Source organism: Capronia coronata, assembly GCF_000585585.1.
Source record: "Capronia coronata CBS 617.96 chromosome Unknown acBCG-supercont1.2, whole genome shotgun sequence".
Classification (NCBI taxonomy): domain Eukaryota; kingdom Fungi; phylum Ascomycota; class Eurotiomycetes; order Chaetothyriales; family Herpotrichiellaceae; genus Capronia; species Capronia coronata.
Window position 1 is genome coordinate 2,554,143 of NW_006912894.1, and position 24,019 is coordinate 2,578,161.

General features: G+C 52.4%; 9 protein-coding genes across 9 annotated transcripts; 6 read left to right on the plus strand and 3 right to left on the minus strand.

Annotated features, from left to right (window-relative positions):
* Positions 1-822: 822 nt before the first annotated feature.
* Positions 823-2,753, plus strand: A1O1_02591 (uncharacterized protein; the record flags this gene model as incomplete). Its single annotated transcript, XM_007723502.1, has 2 exons — positions 823-2,610; positions 2,670-2,753. 2 exons carry the CDS (start codon positions 823-825, stop codon positions 2,751-2,753), a joined length of 1,872 nt encoding a protein of 623 aa, XP_007721692.1.
* Positions 2,754-3,570: 817 nt separating this feature from the next.
* On the plus strand, positions 3,571-4,632 carry A1O1_02592 (uncharacterized protein; the record flags this gene model as incomplete). The annotated part of the gene is made up of 1 exon (XM_007723503.1): positions 3,571-4,632. One exon carries the CDS (start codon positions 3,571-3,573, stop codon positions 4,630-4,632), a length of 1,062 nt encoding a protein of 353 aa, XP_007721693.1.
* A 775-nt stretch (positions 4,633-5,407) lies between these two features.
* On the plus strand, positions 5,408-7,864 carry A1O1_02593 (uncharacterized protein; the record flags this gene model as incomplete). The annotated part of the gene is made up of 6 exons (XM_007723504.1): positions 5,408-5,926; positions 5,980-6,819; positions 6,867-7,176; positions 7,225-7,469; positions 7,492-7,722; positions 7,775-7,864. The coding sequence occupies 6 exons, from the start codon at positions 5,408-5,410 to the stop codon at positions 7,862-7,864; spliced, it is 2,235 nt and encodes a 744-aa protein (XP_007721694.1).
* A 1,034-nt stretch (positions 7,865-8,898) lies between these two features.
* On the plus strand, positions 8,899-10,591 carry A1O1_02594 (uncharacterized protein; the record flags this gene model as incomplete). Its single annotated transcript, XM_007723505.1, has 2 exons — positions 8,899-9,117; positions 9,203-10,591. The coding sequence occupies 2 exons, from the start codon at positions 8,899-8,901 to the stop codon at positions 10,589-10,591; spliced, it is 1,608 nt and encodes a 535-aa protein (XP_007721695.1).
* Positions 10,592-11,080: 489 nt separating this feature from the next.
* Positions 11,081-13,096, minus strand: A1O1_02595 (uncharacterized protein; the record flags this gene model as incomplete). Its single annotated transcript, XM_007723506.1, has 1 exon — positions 11,081-13,096. One exon carries the CDS (start codon positions 13,094-13,096, stop codon positions 11,081-11,083), a length of 2,016 nt encoding a protein of 671 aa, XP_007721696.1.
* Positions 13,097-13,735: 639 nt separating this feature from the next.
* A1O1_02596 (uncharacterized protein) lies at positions 13,736-14,709 on the plus strand (the record flags this gene model as incomplete). Its single annotated transcript, XM_007723507.1, has 4 exons — positions 13,736-14,077; positions 14,146-14,407; positions 14,462-14,590; positions 14,639-14,709. The coding sequence occupies 4 exons, from the start codon at positions 13,736-13,738 to the stop codon at positions 14,707-14,709; spliced, it is 804 nt and encodes a 267-aa protein (XP_007721697.1).
* A 715-nt stretch (positions 14,710-15,424) lies between these two features.
* On the plus strand, positions 15,425-16,497 carry A1O1_02597 (transcription initiation factor TFIID/TFIIF subunit; the record flags this gene model as incomplete). The annotated part of the gene is made up of 4 exons (XM_007723508.1): positions 15,425-15,528; positions 15,675-15,832; positions 15,906-16,337; positions 16,397-16,497. The coding sequence occupies 4 exons, from the start codon at positions 15,425-15,427 to the stop codon at positions 16,495-16,497; spliced, it is 795 nt and encodes a 264-aa protein (XP_007721698.1).
* A 1,842-nt stretch (positions 16,498-18,339) lies between these two features.
* A1O1_02598 (uncharacterized protein) lies at positions 18,340-19,209 on the minus strand (the record flags this gene model as incomplete). Its single annotated transcript, XM_007723509.1, has 1 exon — positions 18,340-19,209. One exon carries the CDS (start codon positions 19,207-19,209, stop codon positions 18,340-18,342), a length of 870 nt encoding a protein of 289 aa, XP_007721699.1.
* A 1,482-nt stretch (positions 19,210-20,691) lies between these two features.
* A1O1_02599 (uncharacterized protein) lies at positions 20,692-23,430 on the minus strand (the record flags this gene model as incomplete). Its single annotated transcript, XM_007723510.1, has 3 exons — positions 20,692-23,241; positions 23,297-23,361; positions 23,403-23,430. The coding sequence occupies 3 exons, from the start codon at positions 23,428-23,430 to the stop codon at positions 20,692-20,694; spliced, it is 2,643 nt and encodes an 880-aa protein (XP_007721700.1).
* Between the last annotated feature and the right edge of the window lie 589 nt (positions 23,431-24,019).

Consider the following 24,019-nt stretch of genomic DNA (forward strand, 5'->3'; position numbering starts at 1 on the left):
CATTATTCAGTCACCACTACTACGGGCCTGCTAATAGGTAACGGGGTCACCCAATCTTGAGACGGCAAGCCGGCCAAAACACGACCCTGCTGCTAACGAACTAAACTTTCACCATCAGTGATGAACCTCCTCATTCTTTTCCCACAATACCATCGTCTTCTCTCCACTCCATCGACTCACTACTGACAACAAACCTCCCCATCTACCGTCCTTCGTCTATCAAGAGGTGTCTGCATTTTGCTCGTACGGACGTCCTTATTGTTGCCGCTGGCCTGTCGAATCCTGGCATCTATCACAGCTTCTCGAGTCTCCCCGATTCATCGCCTCTCAACTCCGCCAGCCATCTCCGCAGCCTAGCTCTCGCGCGTACTCGAGTCGAACCGCCACCACTCATTATCAACACTCTTCGTGTCTCGTTCTTCTAAGTCATCCAAGATACTGAGTCCCGCGACCCGGTACATATCCTCAATCTGTCCTGCGCCGATTTTGAGATCACCCAGCGAGAAGGTGTATCTCTCCCTTCCCGGGCCAGTTTGGCTACTCCTGTCCCGGCGGATTCTGCTCCCTGTGCGTCTCGAGATTGTTTCTCTATGGCCGCTGAGTTATACAGAGTTTATATGTTTTAAGAGAGCAGGGACACAAATCTGTCCGTCATTGTCGATAACGTATCTATCTACGATCAGATCCCGACATCATCGAGGCTATCGGCAGCCTCTGTACAGTGTCAGGTCGATCACTGGGTAGTTTCAGCAAGAAGAGCCACCAGGCTGGATTGCCCAAGCAAGTGAGGCATCAAAGCTTGAACCGCTTCCTGCAGGCAATATGAGAGAGGTCAACTTCAGCATTCCCAATGTCAACAAGGCCTCGGTCCATATCACCACCACCCTCTATGACCGTCGAGCTCTGGACTGTACTTCTACCCTCCCTCTCATCAACTCTCTTAACCATCTCGCCTATCTGACGACCTCATCTGCCCGCATTCGAGATATTCTCACCGTTGACGGCGGCATTGAACGCTTGGTATGCATACTGAAAGAGGGCAGGAGCAAAGATGAGATGCATATGTGGAAATGGAACCTTGCATTCCAATGCATTGTCAATATAGGAGTTCGAGGTTCTGAAAATGTCCGTACCCGTGTGGTGGAAGCGGACATGGTCCCAGTGATTGCAACAATTCTGTGGGACTACATTTTGGTGATCGAAATGGAGAAGGCCAAGGCCGATGCCGAACAGGAAAAGCGCAATGGTTCAAAGCATTGTGGGAGTTCCAAGACATCGAAACACTCACGGGAGGTGATACAGGATACCGCTGCGCGGACTTCATTCTTCGAGCACCTGAACGCTGCCGCAGATCAGCGGTCAACACGCCGACAAGCTCCTCCCCCGTCGCTCGACCTGCCCCAATCCTTTTCCCAAGCGTTTGGCGCCGCTGATACTGGTCCTGTGGAGGGAGCTACTCCTTCCACCATTTTCACCTCGCCGCCGGAACGAACTGTTTTTCCTCGTCGTGACTTGCGGCATCAAAACCGGAGTCATGAAAATAGAGGCTCTCTCCACAGATCTGTCACCCTGCAACCTCCGGCTACTGCTGTTCCTCCGATGGATACTTCCGATGGATTCTCGTTACGACCGGTGCGTGAAGTGGACAGACTGCCGTCGATGTTACCTTCTCTCAATACGGGCGTAACGTCGCATCCCGATTCACCCACCACGCCTTCAGCCCCAATTTCTCGAGGGCTGCTCTCTCCCATCGGCCGCCGTCTTAGGAGGCCATCCATACGTCACCAAAACTCCACCGGTGACGACCCGGACGATGTTGTTTTGGACGACATCACCGGGACCGAAGAAGATATTGTTGACCCCGATCGTACAGTCGAAGGCCAAAGCAGAGCACAGACCCGAGAACCTAGTCCTCATGTTCCTAGTGATGTTGAAGAGCGCCAATCTCTAACACTAACAATTCCACCCAGACAAGACCAAGAAATCGATAATGTTGATATTGCTCAGCAAACCCCAATTGTTGCCGGGATGGCGAATCCGTTGGGACCCGCAGCACATGAGGCCATAGGAGTGTCTCCTCTCCCGAATGTGCCTGCCACCGCGGCATCCCCTGCAATTCCTCTCAACGCATATCCCAACTTTTTTCTGCGAAACGCCACCGCCACAACCTCGACGACGGCATTGATGCCCCGGGATGAGGATGTCTTGATGGGTCTGCAGTTGCTGGCTTACATCTCGAAGTACTGTTACCTTCGCCATTATTTCCAGAAAACCCATCTTGTTCCTAGGCTGCGTATTGACCGCGAAGTCGAACGTATCTATGGGCCGATAAGGGGCGAACCTCTGCCAGAACCCACCGAGGATGAGGATGAAGAGTTCTTACAGCCCGATGACTATAACATATTCCCCTTGGTGGAAAAGTTCACTGTTCGACATCACTCAAAGGACATGCAGTACTGGGCGTGCGTGGTTATGCGCAATCTTTGTAGGAAAGATGACGCCAGGGGAGGCATACGTCAGTGTGCAAACTACCAATGCGGAAAATGGGAGGAGTATACGCGGCAATTCGCGAAATGCAGACGTTGTCGGCGGACTAAGTATTGCAGCAAGGTATTTATCGGTCCCCCTCCTCGACTCTGCTCTGCGGTAAGGCTAATACTCTTCTATAGGAATGCCAACGCGAATCATGGAGCATGCACAGGCACTGGTGTCACCTTGAAAATGTCTATTTAAGCAGGCGATCAAATGCATGACCTATTCCATTGTCAAAATTGCATAGCCTAGGAGTATCATGAAGAAGTATTGGCTGGCGTTGAAAGGTCCTTTCTGGTTGTGAGCGCAATTGATCCGAATACCGGTTCGCAACATTACACTTGCCAGCAATTCGGTATCAACGATGTACAGCGAAAGTGGTGTTTATGGTTTAAGCACGAGGGTACTTTTGGTGCACATATCTATCAGCCGGCTACGGAAGGAAGCGATGCTTTTGGGCGAGCCAGGCTACGCAGGATATGAGAAGCAGAGCCGTTTTGGATTGTCGACCATTCTTGAGCTGCATCCATTGACTGCTCGACCTGCTGGACGCTCTACGAACTGTTACCGACACGAATGCGTAATAATGACTTGATTAGTGCACAAATTATGACCATCATGTTCTTCATTCAGTTCAGAGCTGTTTCTGCTTGCCACGCTATTCATGACGGAGTTGTCTCGAAACCATGAGCTCTCGCGGCTATGCGTGGTTTAATTCCCAACCTGAAAGTTCCATGGAGATGTGTGCCGCGCAGCTCCAGAGTTGACCAAAGATTATACAATACTATAGGCATTTATGATTGGAGCTTCTGAGAAGCGTTAGGTCGCTCAAGTTTGGAAGGATCTGGAGAAAAGTGTAACCATTCATCCCTAGGCACGCTCGGAGGTCGCCGAACGTGATGCATAGCGGCTTGTCTGATGAGGGACACAGAGATAACAGATCTTACATCCCGACATATCAAGCAGCTTCTCTCTTCGCTCGTTGCGCATCTGACCTTCCTCCTTCACAACGCCTAGAAAGGTCTGCTGCGGCTCAAAATGGGATCGATACAAGAGGGTAACAGTGGTCTTCGGCTACCTGTGATCGATATATCCGAATTCTCCGTGGAAGTTGGCAAGCAGTTGTTCGATGCGGCCACCAGGTATGGCTTTCTTTACATCGACACCAAGGGCACCGGCTTCACCGAGGGAATGGTTGACCAGGAATTCGAGCTCTCACGCGAATTCTTCGCCTTGCCAGAGGCACAGAAGGAGCAGTGGCGTATCAACGAAACGAATCGGGGTTGGACGGGCATGCATGGAGAAATACTCGACCCAAACTCGCAACGGAAGGGTGACTTCAAAGAGGCGTTCAATATCGGGGAGTTCATGAACGGGAAACCCTCGCAGCCAATGCCACACACTCTAGAGGCTCACATTGACGAACTGGCCCAGTTCGAAAGAACTTGCAAAAAGGTCTGCGATCGCATCCAAGACCTACTCGGACTGGGCCTCGAAGTTGAAGAACCCAACTTCTTCTCGTCACGACATACCCAGCCCAGCGGCTGCACCGTTCGTTTCCTCCATTACCCTTCTGTTCCTGAAGACGTGGACTATGAGCCAGAAGTGGACATTCGGGCGGGCGCTCACTCGGACTATGGGAGCATTACTCTTCTATTCCAACGTCCCTCACAACCTGGATTGGAGATCTTGACTGTGGGCGGCTCTTGGGCTCCTGTCCCTGTTATTCCTGAAGGGTATCCGTCTGCAACATTCCCACCAATCCTTGTCAACATTGCCGACCTCCTGTCCTATTGGACCAACGGCCTCCTGAAAAGCACCGTTCATCGTGTCATCTTCCCGAAGGATTCCAGGAGAGGTGGCGAGGATCGTTACTCGATAGTATATTTCTGTCATCCGGGTGACGATGTCGAGCTGGTGCCGGTGCCGAGCAAGCTGGTCGCCGCACACGTCCTGGAAGATGGGACCCAGATCGGATATGGAGGAGGTGCTGCGACCAAGCGTGCAATCACGGCGAGGGAACATCTGAATAACAGGCTGCAAGCAACGTATGAATTTCGAATAGAGAAGAACAACAAGACGGGAGGTGGCAAGGCATAAGTCGAGGCTGCGTCGTATTAGGTTCAGGTTAACTGATCACTGTTTCTCTTGCCACTTTCCTTTGAGCGCAAGGCTGGATTGAATGAATACCGGTGTCAGTGAATGTCTGCATAAGCTCTCAAACGAACAACAGGGCAGGGAGAGATATGGTGGGTGGGAAGATTGCACTGTTATGGGTCGATCAATGTAAGCAAGGCTGAAATTCAGCCTTGCTGTTCTGCCGCGGGGCGCGTAGGAGTAGTGCCTGGGCTTGTTGTCTCGCTGGGTACCTAAGGCAAATAATAATGAACTTTTGAAGACTCCACCAGGCACTGCAACTGTGCAACTTACTGCCGCTGCTGACAGGCTACCACCATGATAGATACCTATTTAGCGGACGTTAGGGCGCTGAAACCTTCCCGAGCAGCATAAATAGGTGCATACCAGTACCTTCGTTATAAGTATGGTGCCCGCATGGCTCATCATCCCTGCATCTCCAGCGCCCTTGGCGCCAGTCACTTACCCGTCGCGCCCCCGTAATAAGTTGACAACTTGAACATCCACTACGTACTGGAGCTGCACTGCACTGCACTGCACTGGTGCGTGCACCTCATCTTCCCGCGTTGCAGCATTCTTGAAGATCTACTGAAAGACAAACCAACTTGTCTGCGCAGCTGGTCCTTCTCGATCGGCTTTCTTCTGAGACTGTGATTCTCGCATAGCATTGCATAGCATTGCATAGCATTGCATAGCGTTTTTCTCTTTTTTCTTTCGGTCCTCCTTCGAACGGTCCAGCATGTCAGGTACGAAGCGGCCGAGTCCATCGTCCTCCGCGGTCTCACAGTTTCCTGCAGTCCAGAAATTCGACTCCTGGGCCAGCAAACATGTCGATTCCTTCCCACTGCAACCTTTGAAAGACGCCGTCATCGGTGTCGATGCCTCCTACTACCTTGACCTTCGGTTGAACGGGAACAACGAAGAACCTCTGAAGCATGCCCTTGGTGGCTTACCATTCTGCTACAAGAAGGCTATAGAAGAAGACATAAACGTCCTGCGGCAACATGGCATCACCCTGGTATTTATCTTCAACGGCCTTGACTATGTGAACAAAAGCCTTCCTGCCTCGCAGTCCGCCGATAGCAAAAGAGTGCAAGACGAAGCATGGCACCACTATCTGAGCGGGGACAGCAAGCGCACAGTCACGGATTTTGGAAAGGCCAAATACCCTGTCGATGTCATGACCAGGTCTCTCCAGAAGTTGTTGACGGAAAACAATGTGCAATACATGGTGGCTCCATACAGTGCTACTGCACAGGTGAATGGACATGCTCCCAGTTAACATCATGGCCAGACACTGACAGAAGACAGTTGGCCTATCTCCTCAACCTGGAGGACCAGTTCATCGACGCCGTCATGGGCACTACAGAATGCTTCCTCTTTGGTGTGGACAGAGTGGTGACCGATTTCAATCTTCAGAGACTATCCTTGAACTTGGTCAGCAGAGCAGTATGCGAAGATATCCTCAAAGTCAGCAGTGACACGCTCCGAGATGCTCAACTCTTGCTTGGTACATCCTTTACACCGACATTTCCGGTTCTGGAAGGAATGGCGACATCCAAGTCGACAGGAGTAGTCGATGCGATCTCGTTGCTCAATGGTGCTGGTAGATCTGTCATTCAGCTATGCAATTACCACAGAGACCATCCGCAGGTTCAAGCCCTTAAGTATGCCGACCGGTACAAAAAGGCCATCATGACCATCAAGCACCATGTAATCATGGAGAAGAATGGCGTCGTTGCACCGTTGAACTTTGATGAAGCACCGGGCGATGTCCACGAATTCGTCGGCCAGAGACTTCCAGAAGAGTTGTTCTTCTACATTTCTAGGGGCTTGGTGGCACCTCGGATTCCAAACTGGCTGACATCTGGCGATATCGTGCTATCCCTCCCTGGGGGAGTCTTGGATTCGGAGCCGTACCGCAAATTGGTGATCGAATTACTCAATCCTTTCCGTACCGAGGCCTTGAAGATTCTTGCCGAGTCTTTGCACTATTACTATCAATCCAGAATAATCAAGGTGGATCCATGGATTCCGCAAGATACGAGCAGTTTGACAATCGAAATCAGAAACACTCCCTCCTGGAAAGGGAAGTTGACGCAATGGAGGGTTCGTGGATCTGACGTCGAATCCGTCAGTGGAGCTCCAGGGGTGAGGCATTCTACCTTCAAATGGCTCCTTTTTGCTGACTCGACCAGAACATTGGCCCTCTGCTGCCTTTCTTGCGATCCCTCCAAGACGCCGCCTTTTCAGCAAAGACGATCACAAAGGGCAAATTAGAGTATCCAGTCCTCAGAACGCCCGATGAAATCTACCTGAATACTATCTTCCGATTCCTACACGTCCGTGGGTATATCGACGACAAACATTCCCTCACCACATGGGGCAAGGCTTTAGAATCAGCGCTGGCAGTCTTCGATGACGAGATTACGATCGTGGGCGTGGAAATGCTAAGACTGGGACTGTTCACCGGCAATTTCGCAACGGGGACGCCGGTCGCACGAACTGGTTGGTTGATCATGCTTGGTATTGAAGGTCATACTGACTTGCACCCAGACAAAGATTATGATCGCAAGGTCTACACGAACCTCATCTCCAAAACCGCTTGCCTGGGTAGAATCCGGCACAAGCCGATGGGATTCGTGGGTCCTCTTGATCGGCAGCTGTTGACGTTTGCATGGAAGATTACCGCGGTTCGCAGTTCCTTACGAGATCTCTTGGAAACTGTCATGACCAGCATGTTCTTGAACGGAGATGTCGACAGAGATCGGGATGATTGGCCTACGCTTACGCAAAGGCAAGTCTTAACAAGCTCTCTGCAAGATACGTTCGGCTAACGTCATCACCATCAGGATGCCTTTCGCCAGTGATAACGGCTCTGGCTTGGGAATTGCCGTCAAGACTTACTTGGACGCAGTCAACGAGGAGCCTGAGATCACCGACGCCTTGAAAGCCAGTATCAAGCAACAAGAAGGGAAATATAGCTGGTTCGGACAGCTCAAAGGTGGCAACCTGACAAAGAGCCTTGACCAGGCCTGGAAGATCTGGGATACCGTAAGTCATGCCGAGCTTGAGGGAGTAAGGGATCCCTACTGACCATGTGTAGATTTACGCCGCAAGTCAAGCGCCTGGCACAGAGGTCAAGGAGGCCAAGCTGTTCGCCGAAGCTAACGAGTGGCTCTCTGTCCGCCGTTGAGGGTCACAATCTACATTTCAGATGGAGCTGGACATCGAAGGCGACAGAGGAGCCGTACGTCAACGCAGCTCAGATCCTCTGTCTTCTCAGCCAGCGGCATTGGCATCATCTCGGTCACGAGTTGTCACGGCCCAAAGAGTGCTTATGCGACAACGAAGACAGTCGGCCACACCATGGCCCAGAGTTAGCCATCTCCCTATTCATGGCCGAGGACGTCGACGAGAGCATATGCGGAGGTTCTTCCCCATTGCTCCACGAATGGAGAAGCCGATTCGGACACTGGGCGGACCGTTCCTCGGTCAGAGTCTTTGCAATACCCAGGTAAATCCGGCGAGAAAAGAGCGACAACATACGACTCAGACAGAGGGACCGTATACGGCCTTTGATCGAGAGTCCATCATGCGTCGCCAGAAGGTTGCTCAGCCAAACGCTTCAACAGTGATTGCAGCCAGGTTGATGTCTGTCATTGCAATCAATAGTGATGTGACAGAAATTGACGAATATTTTTGGCGAATGACAGCCTCCTTAATTTGCATATTGACATGCAGCCTGTTATCATGTGCTACGTACCAGTAACCTGTAGTACGTGTAGTATGTGATATCTTGTAGAGGAATCGCATCCCTGGAGAACGGAGGGGAGAGTTCATCCCTGACGGACTCCTGACCCTTGGACCGCGTCCGGACATGGCCGGCACCAAGTTATTCGGCTCACGCGCCGACCTTCCCTAAATATTACATAGGTCTCTTTCTTGTCTGCACAGTTACGTATCTCCTCCCATCATCCCATACTATTATATTATCTCCAATTGCCCTCAAGACCACCACTACATCACGGCTTGAAGTACTAGTGGTGAAGCGTAATCGAGACACGGGTCAAAGGAAAGCCTACGCGAATCAAGGAAGTGGCCATTATGCTTGTACAGCCCTGATTCTGCAGGCTTCCGACAACTACGTTCAGGGTTCAACCCGTGGCCGGGCGCTCTGAGATCGTTTGCCTGTCTGCCTGAGAGCGATGTCGTGTGCGCACTGCGAATATGATCGACACGCACACTTCGCTCCAGCCTTCTACCACTCGCGAGTTCATTGAAATGGACGACTCGAGTGTCGCAAGGCCGCCCTCGAGGCAGAGGCTGCTGGAGTCTCAAGATCAGCCTCCGCAGGCGAAGCTTGTCGGCATGGCCAGGCATACCTTTGGGTTGATTCTACTCCTGTGTGTCGTGTTTCTATGGACTTTGTCCAACTTCCTGGGCAGTGTATGTACTACAACCGGGGACTGAGACTTCTGTCCCGAGGCGTGTTCAGCTTCGGCTGCAGCTGCTGACCAGGACTTGTATGCAGAGCATCTTCGCCGACAACACGTACGCCAAACCGTTCTTCCTAACCTACCTCAACACCTCCATGTTCATGCTGGCCATGATCCCTACCCTTCTTCGGTCGGCATATAGAAACCGGAAAAAGCACAGCAACAGCAGCCTGTACAGAACCATGCGTGCGGCGTTCTCCAACAAGGAAAGCTATAGACCTCTGTACAATGGCGGTAGCGGTATGTTAGACTCGGAAGACGCAGAGACGGAAAGCTTCATCGGACCAACAAAGTCCATAACCGATCGGGAGCCCGAAGTGGCCGAGAAGGACAAACATCTTGGGATTGCTGCAACGGCTCGCCTCTCGCTTGCGTTCTGCTTTCTTTGGTTCGGCGCCAATTACTTTGCCATGGCCTGTCTACAACACACGACCGTGGCATCAACCACCATCCTAACCTCGACGTCCAGTTTCTGGACCTTGCTCATCGGCGCCTTCACAGGCACGGAGAAATTCACGTGGCGGAAGTTCTGCGGTGTCCTGGGTTCGTTGGTCGGCATCATGCTCATCTCCCGCGTCGACCTCACCAAGGGCGGCGATGACGGAGTCCCCCTTCCCCCAGATGACCAGTTCCCCGACAAACCGCCGTCGGAGCTTGCGTTGGGTGACGCCCTGGCTCTGCTGTCGGCGATCATCTACGGCGTGTATACCATCACTCTGAAACAATCGACTATCAAGGCACTACCACGCTCGCTCAACATGCCACTGTTTTTCGGTCTGGTCGGAACGTTCAACTTGATCTTGTTGTTCCCCATGTTCCCGATCCTCCACTATACAGGCTTGGAGCGGTTTGAACTGCCACCCACGCAATGGGTGTGGACGATCTTGTTGACGAACAGCATCAGCAGTCTGTTCAGCGACATCTGCTGGGCGTACGCTATGGTTCTGACCAGTCCGTTGCTGGTCACTGTTGGCTTGAGCCTGACCATTCCCCTTAGTCTGATCGGCGAGATGGTTCTGCAGGGCCACTATGAAGGCTGGCTCTACTGGGTCGGGGCGTTTGTCGTGGTCAGCAGTTTTGTATTCGTCGATCACGAGGAGAGAGAAGAGGAGGCGGGGGATGCGAACGCACCAGCCCTTTCGTTGCCTGATGATGTCGAGAGCGGAGATCACACGCTTGATATCGGCCGTGCTGATACTGGTGGAGTCGCCAGCCCTGCCACCGCAAGTGATGCAACCACGGTGACGGACTATCCTAAAAGGCAAGGCGCTGCCGTCGGACAGTCCTCTGAAGGACAAAAAGTGCAAGGCCACAGAAGCCTCTGGGATAGGCTCCGGTCCGGCGGCGGCAGCGGCGGCGGCGGATGGGCATCCAGCGATGATAACGATGATGATGACTTCTTGGACAGTAGCGATTCAGACTAAACAGAACGCCCTAGACAACCAACATTCTTTAGCCACCTTGGAGCGGTTCGTTCCACGGCCTGTCTCCCTCTCGTAAAGGATTACTTTTCCTCAAGCGTCCTGTTTTCCATTAGACCATGGAAGTCTCGTGCATCTCAGATGCACCTTCCAGGAATATCTATGTCATACCCACTGTACTGTGAGCGAGCAAGCGGCGTGGAACTCTTGTTCATATAGAGTCAACGAAGGCGCTCAGTAGAAATGTTCGCCATCGTCTGTCATTTCTATCAATTGTACGGCATGGCATCATAAGAACGTGACGAGGGATATTCGTGCACAACTGCCCTCTTATTGTAGAGTCGTCGTCGTCTCATCATCGTCGTCAGCTCGTGATCTTCTTGAGGCCTAGTACTGGGCTTGCCAGTGTGCAAAGGGTAGTGCGTGGTTGTGTGGTGTATGGCATCTCTCACATTGTTGCCCACGCACTCAGTAATGCAAGGCACCATAAAGCTATCCTCCAAGTCCTAGTTCCTGCATCGTCGGCACTCCATCCCTCCAAGGCCTAGGCTCGCCTTCTCCAGGCATTTCGTACCCATTGGGCAATTGGACTTTCGGGAATCCATCTTTCTTCCATACGTACACTTCTTCCATGCTCAAGCTTTCAAACGCGCCGGGCATGGGGTGTGTTGTTTCCTCGCCCTTTTGCCTCTCAACGACCCACTTTTGCCGGACTTCATGTTCTTTGTCTTCGTCGACAAGCACCAGAGCACCACTGTGCCAGCCCGCAGCAGCGATGGCAATGGGGAAGTAGGCGCCGAGATTCGCATAGTCGTCTGCACTTTGTGCCGGCTTGACTATGGGAGCAGCTGTTGTGCCTGAGATCGTCAAAGGTCCTTCATCCCAATGGCGGCCCTCTTGTTCAACCCATTCGCTGAACGCCGCTTGCTTGGTCTCGTCATCATCCCAGATATGATGGGCTGGTCGACCATCAACGTTGAGATGTGTCTGATGGAGCTGGTCTTCCATCCACTGTAACCAGTCCTTCTTCTCAGGCTCAAACCAGACCCGACGCCCACGTAGGTTGGCGACAGGTAGTAAGCTGGCGTCGCTCCGGAGGCCGGGTCGGATTCGGCGGAGGCCACGAAATCTACCACCTGTTTCCGGCCCCGAGAGGCCCAATGAGCCGCAGCTTTGAGAATCTACCCCATAAGATGTGATTGCTCCGTCCGAGTGAAGGGCATGGTAGTGATAATCGCCGAATGCCAGAGCGATAACACTGCTATGCTGCAAAGCTGGAACATCTTGAGGGCGAGAAGCCAACAAGCTCGTCATGGTGGACCAGTCGCCCGAATCGAGAAGACCAGGTTGGCCCTCGATGGCCTCCAAGCATCGTCTCAAATAGTCAACGTCGCCGGCAAGGACTTCGCCTGTCGCAGTGAACACGCCGAATCTTCGAAACTGGCCTTGGATATCCTTGAACTCAAGTTCCTGGGCACTGAACCCTGGTACCAGAAAAGGAGGCTTGTCAGGGCCGAATTGGTCGGAACTATGGGTAGTGAGACAGCACGCATAAAGTTTCGATTCGGAGGTAATCCAAACAATGAAGTCCTCCAGAACAATGTGCTTTGTAACCTCGATTTGACCAGTTTCGGTTTGGTGTCGAGCAGTTCCCGGGATGACCTTCTCTTTAACATGCATTGCATCTAGCATGTCATCGTTTCCATTGTTTTGGATGGGCGTCCAGTAAATAATTCCTGTCTCGGGTATGTAGGCGGAACTCTCACCCCAGCCAGCAGCAACCCTGACTGGCCTCCCCTCAAAAACACCGTTTCTGGAGAGGACTTTCACTCCCTTGGCGTTGATTCTGTCCCAGGACAACATGTCACCATGGTCAGTGAGAGCCAGGACATGGGCCCTCCCAGATGAGAAGTGACGGACGGCCGATGTGCTTTGAGTGAGATACTCAAGCTGTGAAAGGTGCCCGGCAGTCTGACCGTGCGCATTGATGGAGCCAACACTATACAACCTCCCATCAGAAGTGAGAATTGTGGTTGACCAGCCTCCGCATTGGAGATCTGCAATCGGACCGACCTCGGCGGGCACATCAGTCTCGGTAGGCCAACTCGACGCGATTCTCGGATATAAAGGCCGTTGGGGAATCCTGGGAAAAGCAGGACGAGCAGGGACACGGGGCAGTACTCTTGGAGCTGGCAGCTGTGGTCGACGAGGAACAGAACGGCCACGCATTGGGCCCAGGTTTCCCGCCAGTCCCTGACCCCATGTGTAGAGTTGGGTTTGGGTCTTCAGCCGTTTGTACAGCCAGTACCACCGTGGTCCATCGGCGGCAAGCAGAGGGCTGATAGGTAAGCGAAAGGTGTTATGTGTCTCCGTACGCCAGTAGAAAGGATCCTGTCGCCATTCTGAATAGACTGATTTGGATGTTTGACAGAACGAAAGATAATCGCCGGGCTGGAGAAACGAGAGGATGACGGATAGGACGTCTGGAGGCAGGTCTAGAACCGACATCCTGAAGCGCGTCCGGACGCAGGTAGTCTGGCAGGTAGGAGAAAAGGTTGAAATGCAAAGGCCAGCACTACATGTCAAAGAGTGACTGGCATCGATTGAGGTAAGGATTCCGTACGTATCTTTTATTGTTAGATGTAACCCGAATGGTCGACCGTCTGTAAACACACTGGCAGTAGAGAGAGGAGTGAGACCATGATGTCAACCGCAGCCTGGCAGAAAAAGGGGCAAACCGCAGGCGACGGGGTCACGTGGCTTGGCAACGTCATGCACCGCACTGCAGTGATAATCCTCCGTAGTGATAGTTATCACCACACTCAGCTGTGGAACTAAATACAAGCAGTTAGTATGACGGCCGTTAGCACGATAAAGTACCTTAATTCCCTCCCCTAGTACTTATTGGTGTGAAGAAGAGCGTCTGTGTGTTTCTACACCTGCCGTGTGCCCATTATTACTTCAGTCTTCTACAACAAACATTTAGTGTGGGGTCTGCCAACAAACGACACGACTCTTTTCAACAATCACTCTTATTCCCTCCAACAAACTCAGTTACTACCTCGCATACAGTTACCCGCTCCTTTCGAGTTTCTGCCAACCTCACAGTCTGATCCTCTTATCCGCCGGTTCAACCATCCCGCAACCATGTCGGATGCAACCGAAGCCAAACCAACTCCTTCCGCGACCCAGACTGCCTCGTCCGAACCCAGACTCGCCGAACATGAGACCAATCTAGTCAAGAACCCATTGGGGGATGCCTCAACCGAGGCTCCTGCAACCGATGCCAAATCTACCACCTATACCGAAGCCGCTGCTAATGCTGCCAGCAGCGCAGCCCAATCCGCCACCGCTGCTGCATCAGGTGTCAAAGATTCTGTCTTCTCCATGTTTGGGGGCGGCGCCAAGAAAGAAAAGAAGGCTGAAGAGGAAGATGATGCGAAGGATGAGCCTAGCGGCGCTTCGAAAGCAAAGAAAGATGATGATGATGTAAGAACCATTCGCATCCGCCCAGCGTTCGGGGAACCAAGTTTGAGCTGACCGAGATGTTGCAACAGGAGAAAGCTGAGGAGGAAGAGGTCGACGTTGAATTCGAACCCGTTGTCCGCTTGACGGAGAAGGTCGAAACGAAGACCAATGAGGAGGCGGAGGAACAAGTATTCAAGATGCGAGCAAAGCTGTTTAAGTTTGATCGGGAATCAAGAGAGTGGAAGGAGCGAGGCACTGGCGACGTCCGACTACTCAAGCACAAGGAGAATGGCAAGACAAGACTGGTCATGCGACGCGACAAGACTCTCAAGGTCTGCGCAAACCATTACGGTAAGTCTTGAACAAGAAACTCCACACACATTACGCTTGCTAATCTCTTTCCAGTCACTCCTGATATGAAGCTCTCTCCCAACGTGGGCAGCGATCGCAGCTGGGTGTGGAATGTTGCCGCCGATGTCAGCGAAGGCGAGCCTGAAGCTCAGACATTGGCCATTCGGTTTGGAAACAGCGAGAGTATGTGCCCTCATATGCAGCAGTTGTTACTGTACTGACCAATCATAGATGCCAATCTCTTCAAGGAGGCTTTCATCAAGGCACAGCAGGAGAATGAGGCCCTTTTCGAGAAACCATAGCTTGCTTGTTGAGCGAGCATGGCTGAAACGTTCAGCGTTGAATGCCCCTCTCACGGCATCCATGCCTTACCTCCTTGATTTGGTCCTCTCTACGCTCTGCCCATACCCAGCCCATACCCAGCCTTATTCCCCCTAGCATAGATAGAGATGCATTAGGCGCCGTTCTCGGCACTGAATGGCAGAGAATGGACCAAGAGGACGTCCCAAGTTGTTTCCCTGAGTACCTATATGATTGTTCCTGGCGCTCGCTGGTTTAGTCTGGATCTACGGCTAGCCTGATAAGGCTAGACTTGATACTAAGAGGTTTGGTGCCGGGCTTCCCTTCGGCTGAGTTACCTTATTAGACCCCGCATCCTACTAGCAGACGTTAGGGAAGTATACTAGTACTATGTAGTAGATAGTAGGCTATTCAGCCGGCATCCTCAACACCACGCCTGCACTGAAAGCCATACCCACACTATACGCGACTCCCAGGCGCATTTCTCTCACTACTACTGTATACCCTTTTCTTCCAGGAAGCCCCCGTTACCTCTTTCACACGGCTCACTGACCGTGACTTTCGTGACACTTGCATTTCACCTTTCTTTTCTTCTTTGACTCCTCCCGTGGTTTTTGCTTCTCCCTCATCTCCATATAGTCCGTGCAGCCGCAACAGCCACACTTGGTCCTCGATACCTCTCCTGCCTAAGGCACAGTCGTTCGAACTTTACCCACCATGCCGGACGTAAGTCTCAGGAGCGCTTCATTGTTGCCGTTCAGGTTCTTACTGTCTCCACAGGTCAAACGCTCGATCAAGATCATTACGGAACAGAAGACTATGTACGTCCAATTGCAAACGGATCGACTATCAGTCGATCAAGGCCACTTGGCGGCCTCCTTCCATATATCTTCGGGCTCGACATCCATCAAGACTTCCTTGGAGGACTGCGAATTGGGGGTGCAAGATTCTGATTAGTTTGTTACAGCCCAGGTGCGGACAGCGGCGTCGCGGGGTTTCCTCTGCGCCACTGGTCGATGAAAATTGTTCTACTTCATGCAGACACGAAACAAGAGATCGATGCGGACATTTTCGAGTCTGTTACATACCACCTCCACGAGTCTTTCGGCGACAGGGCCAAACAAAGTATGTTTAATGTGTTGGGACGACAAGTTCTTCCTCGAAAGCAAGTCAGGACGCAACTAACTTTTTCGGGCAGCCCTCAAGAAGCCGCCGTTCCGCGTCGCCGAGGATGGCTGGGGAGAGTTTGAACTGGCGATCGAGTTGAAGGATCTCAGCGGCAAGTCCCACCACGTTACTCACGACCTGAACTTCTCCAACTCGCGTTATGAGACCAAGCAAATCATCACGTTCAAGAACCCCAAGGGTGCTCTCCTCGACGCGCTTCGAAACTCCGGACCTATTCCTGGCGAGGCAGCAACGAACGGAGCAGACGTTTCCGGCAAGAAGCGGACCAGTGAGATCGGCGCTGGCGGTGTACAGAAGAAGAAGAAGGCGGCTGAGAAGGGCATTGATATGGACAAGTTGGCTGAAGGTCTTCAGAAACTCGGTGAAGACGACCTCCTTCAGGTGGTGCAGATGGTCCACGACAATAAGAGCGAGGATTCATGGATGAGGAATGATGTCGAGCGTAAGTGAAACACTGTCTTCGGACAGAGATGGACGAGACAGCTAACCGAAGTGTCACAGAGGGCGAGTTCCACGTTGATCTGTACACCCTGCCGGAGAATCTTATCAAGATGCTCTGGGACTTCACCACCGAGAAGAACGCCATTTCTGGATCAGCATAGACAAAAGCTGATAGCAGGCGTTTGCTGAGTGATTGCCAAAGACATGGAGCCTTCCCTCTATCGGATTGAGATACCATCTATCCAACTGCTCTCCTGCTCAATCCGGTGGCATTCTGCTTGTCACGCCGCAAGGCGTCTCGTCGATGCGGACTTTGCATCCATGTATCACCAGCTCTTCACAAATTCCGCCGTGCTTAATCCTCTCATTTGCTCTGCAATTGCTACCACCACTGGAGATATCCACCTGAGCTGCACCACATCACCACATTCGACTAGGCCATAATGCTCCACCGAGTATGCGAACTTGCAATCTTGCAACCACCACATGATCGACGGGAGGGGTTCTCATACAGCGACCGCCAGGGTCACTCACTATGGCGTTTATGGGGGGTTTGTTTTTTCGGGCAGGAGGGCAATGCAGTGTGTTACATTCACTTCTTGCCGAGCATCATTCAGATTGCGTGGTTTTTCACGTAGGATACCCAGGGTAGGCAGATTGGATGTGGGTGGGAGGCGAGCGCAGCGCAACAAAGCTATGGCCGTGAGAAACGATCTGTCCCAACCCCTGCAAGGGCGTGGACAAGAGGGTGGTTGTTCACAGTACAGTGGTAGTATTTCGGGGGTGCGATGGCTTCTGTGACCAGCATCTATGGCAATCCTAGCAAGACAAAGACAGTGAAGCCAGCCAACTAGGCAAGTGGTCAATGAGGCTTGACAATAGGCGATACCCCTACCTTCCTACCTTGACTACTAGTAGCTGAAAGGCTTCCTTTGAAAATGGCCGGTTCCGGTTCCGGAGAACGGTCGGTGTTGTTGTTGTTGTTGTTGTCGTCGCCGCCGCCGTCGCTCTCTTTGTCTACCTATGTTGTAGTGTGGTGCTGTTGAAGGATAGAGAAGATAGTAGACCCGAGCCACTCACGACGTTTGCCAAAGTGAGAAAAAAAGAGGCAAAACTAAGTGTAGAAGTAGAAAAGTAACAACGGGAAGCGACAAGGTCTGTTTACCACGAGGAGAGTCCGTATGGCGTCCTTGGTGGGCAAGGAAACGATGAGTGCAATGGCAAAGAGACAAGGACACATGACAAGAGAAGAAAGAAGCATGGGTTGTTCTTGTTACAGACCAAAACAAACCACAATCCTACGACAGGAGCACGGGAAGACAAGCTATCAATGTGAACTACCGTTTAGATTCAGTTCTATACATTAACAGCAACATATCCGCAAAGAAACGGCCGGTCTTGTGCCCATAGTCTCGCTCAAACTCAAGGATACTGCTCTTTCCGTCTCCATCAATACGCGCTGGGTGCTGGGCCATGGGTTCTCTCCGTCCTCAGTAATGACAGAAAAGTCTTAGGGTTTTCCACCTCGCCAGTTTGACTGGCGTCTGTGAACCCAGACTCGAAACCGCAAGGACGGAAATGAAATAAGTCCTGGAAGAAGCTTTGCCTCCTCGTCAAGGCGCCTGCTCCAAGAATCGGCAGTTGCTGGAGGTTCATCCGCTATTCGGATAGTGGGATGGTGGGCGATCGAGCCGGCGTGGAGGTTAGCTTCCAATATGGAAGCAGCGGCGTCATTTGCTGGGAAGTGAACTAAGGAGACAAGGAGAAACATATGGTGGTCGTGGTCGATTGAGACCGGGGGAATCGTAGATCATCAGGAACAGTGACGTTTGGATAGATGGTACAAGAAGGAGGAACCGGCAATTTCAGATCGGGGGAGTGTGCGCGAGGAAATCCAACAGAGAGAAAGACCAATTCATGCTCTCATCGGAGGACGCCGTTCCTGAACAGACTGGTCAGGTCAAGTCCCCTAAGCAATGCCGTCGAGAAAGGGTAGAGAAGACTTACCTCAATAACACACCTTCCAAGCCTTCGGCCTTGACGCCTGGTATTGTAGCAAAAACGTCTCCAGCCTTGTAAGCCAACAAGGCGGGAACCTCGATCGACTGCATCTCTGCGATGTCGTGGTGTAACCGCACAAAACGGGTCTTGTTGTGCTTGTACGCCAACATGGACAGCTCGTCCTCGACCTCCGCGCTAGCAGACGATGAAGGGTCGTAAATCATCACCACTACGACCGTGTCATCGGGCACCTTTTCTACAGCGTCGAGGTAGCCGTTGGCGTCGACTTGGGCGAACGTGCCCCAGGTGCGTCGGCTGGGCGATTGCCTCCTCTGTGGGGGCATCCCGGTGTGCGATTGCGACGCCAGCTCTTGTAGACGGCTTGCTCGCCAGGTTTGCATGAAGTCCGAGTCTGCTTCGTCGTCGGAGAGGTGGAGATGGTCCGAGTCAGAGGAGGTAGACTTGGGCGACCCCGAGATGGTCTTTCTCTTCTCCGCCTTTTCCGTCAGAGTCGGGACGGATTTGCTAGAAGTGAGATTGCCCGCGAAACTGACGAGGCGTTGACGAAAGGTAGTCTGTTTGGCACGAGCGAACGATTGAGCATCGGCAATCACACCTTTGGGCCCCGTGTTGGCGTAGTGTGTCTGTGTGGGAATGTGATAGGTACTCCTGGTGGTGGTCATGGTAGCCATGTTGTCGCGGCTATCTTCGTCGTCGTCCGTGCCTGGATCTGAGTGATATTCGTCAAAGGCCGCCTTGGGTTCGTGTTCGGAGGAGTCTGACGATCGGTCGTTCTGGTCTTCTGGGTGGGAAGTCGTACGGTCCCGGGAAGAGAAGTAACGGTCGGCCTCTTCGCGAGCGAGGTCAGCCATGATGTTAAAGTGTGTTTTCTGGGTCCCTGCGAGGACCACTGGGACGACTGGCGTCAGGTCAACGCCCGCTCAGGCTGTAAGACGGGTAAGATTGCCAATGGATGAGCCGGACGATGGCATAGGGTCAAAAGGCAGTCTCAGGGCTTGCTAGGCCATGTCGATGCTGGCACGGATTAAACCATCAAGAATGGGTCGCAGGCTGATCAGAACGCAATACCCCCCGTAGTGCGACAGTGATTGACGTGTCGAAGGGGTGTCCGCCGTCTTGGATGGCAAGTTTGGGAAGAGTGGGAGTTCGCCTGAGAGTGTCGCAGAAAATGACCGACAAGGAATGGCTTCAAACCGAGCCTTGTACCCCGGTCTACTAGGTAGGCAACGCACGGGCGGTGGAGTGTGATTCGAGACCACCAACTTGAAGGCAAGGCCGGTGGGTGTTTTTTAGGCTTGCAGAGGATACGAAAGTTGGATGGCGGATGGGATGCATATATGAAAAGTATGTCTGATAGATTTGAAGGAGGCGGTGAAAGTAACGCAGCTGCGCTTGTCTACTCGATCCCTCCTACCAGGAGATACCTACTCACTACTTGTAGGTATGAATGTCAGGTAACTATCGCAGGCTGAGACGAAGGCATCATCACTACTGCCTGCTGAGTCCGTCATCAGGCTGCGCCAATCTCTTCGGCGTGATAGTGATGGACTCGGAGATCATAGCAAGGGCCAAGGAGGTTAGCTTCAGGTAAACCCCTGGTCTGTGTTGGCGCCTAGAATGCCTAAGCCGACTTGTTGCTTAGCCTGTCAGAACTGATTCTTAGGCATGCTTTACTACTCTGTACCTTAACGAATAGTGACCCGCCCCAAAATTGTCGATCTCAGGTGCCCCCTAGGCTCCCTAGGCCTCCTAAGCCCCCAGGCCGCGGGAGAGCAACCTGTGACTTGGCCCCGGGCTTTAGCTGTCGATCCTCTTACTATCTCCTCTGCTTACCAGGCCTATCTACCTAAGGTATAAAGTACTATACTAGTATACTTCATACAACTATCTGTGCCCAGAGTTATATAGATATATAGATAGGAAATCTATCATTTCTGAGCAGGTGCAGTGTTAACATGTATCTCTCCTGTGCGAATTACAGGTTGGAAATAAACTGCTCAGTGACAGCTGACCAGATCCACGTCTCCTGCACAACATCCGCACTTCATCTCTCCTTCCGCTATCCAACGATCAGGGTGCTTCGATGACACATTCCAGACCGGGCGAAATGCCATCTTCCTTGATAACTCTGTTCTAGACCGAAGCTACGGCACCTTAGTTACATGCTTAGGCAAAAGCGATAGCGACGACATACTCTACAGGCAGTAGCTGTGGTAGCATGAAGCATCTGAGTCCACAGAACCATGTTCAACAATTCTCTATACCAACGGCTGAACTCTACAGCCGCAAGAGAATCCAATCGGCGTGAGCCTATGTTGTCTCTGTCTCCGTATTCAAAACCCCTTCAACCTCTGAGGGCTCCTCTGTTTATGCCTGGTCCGTCTCCCGGCACCCCATCCAGCACTTGTGACTAGGGCGTCATCACGGAGTTTGCGTTCTGTTCTTGGGCGTGCTGCCACCGGGTTAGGCTCGCGGTCCTTGCCATCTGCCGCTCCTGACCGCTTCCGCCTGGACTCGGCCAGTTGCTGTCGCAATAATATGGCTTCCTCCGGATCTTCATAGCCTAACTGAGTCATCGGCGGTGCCTCCTCTCCCTGGTGGTTACAGCGAGATAGATCCAGATCATCCATTCCCACTGAATGAGCTTGAAAGCCAGCTAATGTGCGCTTTGCACGACCAGTAAAGCTGAAACTCCCTTGCTCCGAGGCTGTTATCCCCTCGCCGGTTGAGTTCTCCGTGCGTGTTTTGACCACTTCACTGCCTATCCCGTCAGTGTTGACACTGTCCACCGAACTTGCTCGTGATATTCTCAAGTTGGATGTGACCGAGGAATTGGACAAGTTGCTGAGAGCACGACCGACCAGTCTGCCTTTTCTGGCGGCCCCATCACCAAGTCCGCTGCCAATCCCTGGTTTCGGTTTGATCTTTGTCTGGAGCTCGAGAATTTCTCTGATCGCCCCGTTGATGGCTCCGATGTTTGTCGCTGGGGCTGGGTCTTCCGCGCCGAGCCTCTCTCTCGCGGTGTCCTCACTGTTCTTTCTGTTGTTCGAGTCTGGCATGCTGCAGTTCCCGTCAAACGATTGGATGGAGGTTTTCTTGCTGTGCAACGCACGCCCGCTTCTTCCTGAAGAGTTGGACAATTCCTGAAGTGGCAGATCCTCCTGAACATATGATCCCGCTTGGGTCGCACTGTCTTCTGCCGGACTAGCAGCTTGGTATGAGCCAAAGGGGTTTCCATCCTCTTGTTGGGGCACGTCGTCCGCCTCTTCCTCGTGCACCTCAACTTCAGGGTTCGTTCCGTCTCCCGCATTCTTCGCTTCATCTCGGGCCCTAGCCCGGTCCAAATCTGCTTTGCTCGCTGCACGACCGGGGCGCTCTCGAGATTCGGATCTTATGGGCACCGTGCTCACCTCGATGTATTTTTTTGTGACGGGCTGTTTTCGACCGGGGCTACTAGCTCTGTCAAGGCCTGGCCGGACCAGGTAGCTCTCTACTTGTGCTTTTCTGCCATTCTTGATGGTCGACCACAACCACTCTTCTGATACAGAAGGTATACCGCTATGTTGCGCGAGGTCGAGCTTTGCCGTATTGGTCTTACCAGATTTGCACACGAGCACAGAAACCGCAGCCGTGAAAACCTCCGAGTACTTTCCCCCAAGCAGGGTAACCATCTTAGAGATGTGTAGTGTTTCATAAGCATCGAATCCGGTCGCATTGACCGTAAGTGTTGCGAAGGTTGTACATGAGCCTTGGAACAACAGTCCCAAAGGGTAAGCTTGCGGGGGTATGAACGACTTTTGCAGCATGCACCGCTCGAGCCAGAATTCAGACACGACTGGATAGCCCAACTGCAAGACCTTTGCAGCTGTTGACTTGTTCTTGGCCAGATCATGCGGCACGATGCATAGTATGTCGGTTACCAGACTGGCTTCTCGATCGTTGTCAAGATCCACCATCGTCGCTCCATTCTCGACCAAGATTTTTTGTAAAAGAGCCTCTTTCTTTTCCTCAGACGCTCTCACTATAAAATAGCGTCCGGACAGAAAGCCAGCATTGCCGTAAGATGGTTCTGTCATAAAACCGTCTTTGGGCGTCTGGGGTCTCCGGTCGTTTGAATCGTTCGTAATATTGCCGCCTCGTCGAATTGCTGGCATCGAAACAGATGGTTTCAGCTGCGGGCGCTCCGCCGGTTTGGCTTCGAATCCAGCACCAGCTACGATGTCGGTCCACAGGTCTTGACTCTGACCTCCAAGCTTTGCACTCGCAGTCCGTCGCAGCTTTCGGGACGGTTCAGGAGCAGAGTCGTCCTCTCGGGCTCTCTTCCCCAGTTGAGGTGAACGTTGGACTCGTCGATTCCATGCCCCGACTCCTTGCTCGGCAACAGGGATGGTGGGATGGTACAAAGTCTCGTCCAGTTGCATGCCCCGGTCCAGGCTGTCCTTGTACCATTTCAGGCTGACCACCTTTTTCTGCCATTGCATTCCGTATTCGTACTTCTTCCCCTCAGGCTTCGCAGCAATGAGATGAGTCACGTCTTTGGTCAGGTCTCCGGTGTATTCTCCACCGTTTTCAACGACATTTCTTTGCAACTGTGCACGAAAGGAAAGATCTTCGAAGCCCGTTATGCATATTTTCAACCCCGCCAAAGTAGGCATGCGGTACTCCCGCGTGAGAGCATCGAGGTCCAGTGACAGATCGTTGATCCAACATTCCCGGACCTCCTCCACCCACTCCGGCCGCAGAACCGCGATGTCCTCTCTCTCCTTGGCCACATATTGGTATTTGAGAGTATCAGTGTTGCCGACGATGAGGTGGGTCGTATCGGAAGTCAGGTCGAGCTTGTGTTGCGCTCCCATTTGTATAGCAAGGTCGGCATATCGAGTCTGTCAGGGGCTTAAGCATGACCAACCATCTGAATAGCAGGGGAGCTTTACTCACCCTCTCTTCTGGACCGACTGAAGTGAAGCAAAGTACTGCACCTTGAAGCGGCTGCTCGGCTGATCCTGGACTTGGTTAGCATCTCCTACACGGAAAAGCGACATACTCAGACCTCGAGCCTTCTTCTGTGCCATCATGCATGGTGAAGCGTGTATAGAATCGTATTATGCTGAGCTAAGACATGTTCATCCAAGAGAGAGTGATTGTTTCTCGGGGATGAGACTACCTAGACTACAGCCAGTAAATCCAGCGCAGGTCGCCGATGATTGGGAGTCGAATTTCTGGCCACGGACGCGTCCCGCTCAAAAGACGCGATGACCCATTGCTACAAGCGGAAGCTTATCCGACACAGGGCAGCGGTGCATTAGTGCGGCTATGGCCTTATCTGAGACGATCGCTATCACTGCAGAGGGGTAAGATCGTATGTCTGACGAAGATTACCCCACGATTGCAGCTTGCATGACCATGATTACTTCTGTCTGACAGAGTTGCTTCAAGACAGGTGGGACAGTCTTATCCTGGTGGCAGGCATTTTGCATCGATCTCCAAGCGGCTCACAGCCTCGTCTATCAACCGTTCAGTCTTACATGCCCAACTATGCTGTTATCTCAAACACGCCCTTTCAACTCACCGTCGACTAGCCACCAGATTGATGCAGACCCAGGAGTATACATTTGCACAAATTCCAACGAGATTCAAGGGGGAATCAATAGGCCGTCATGT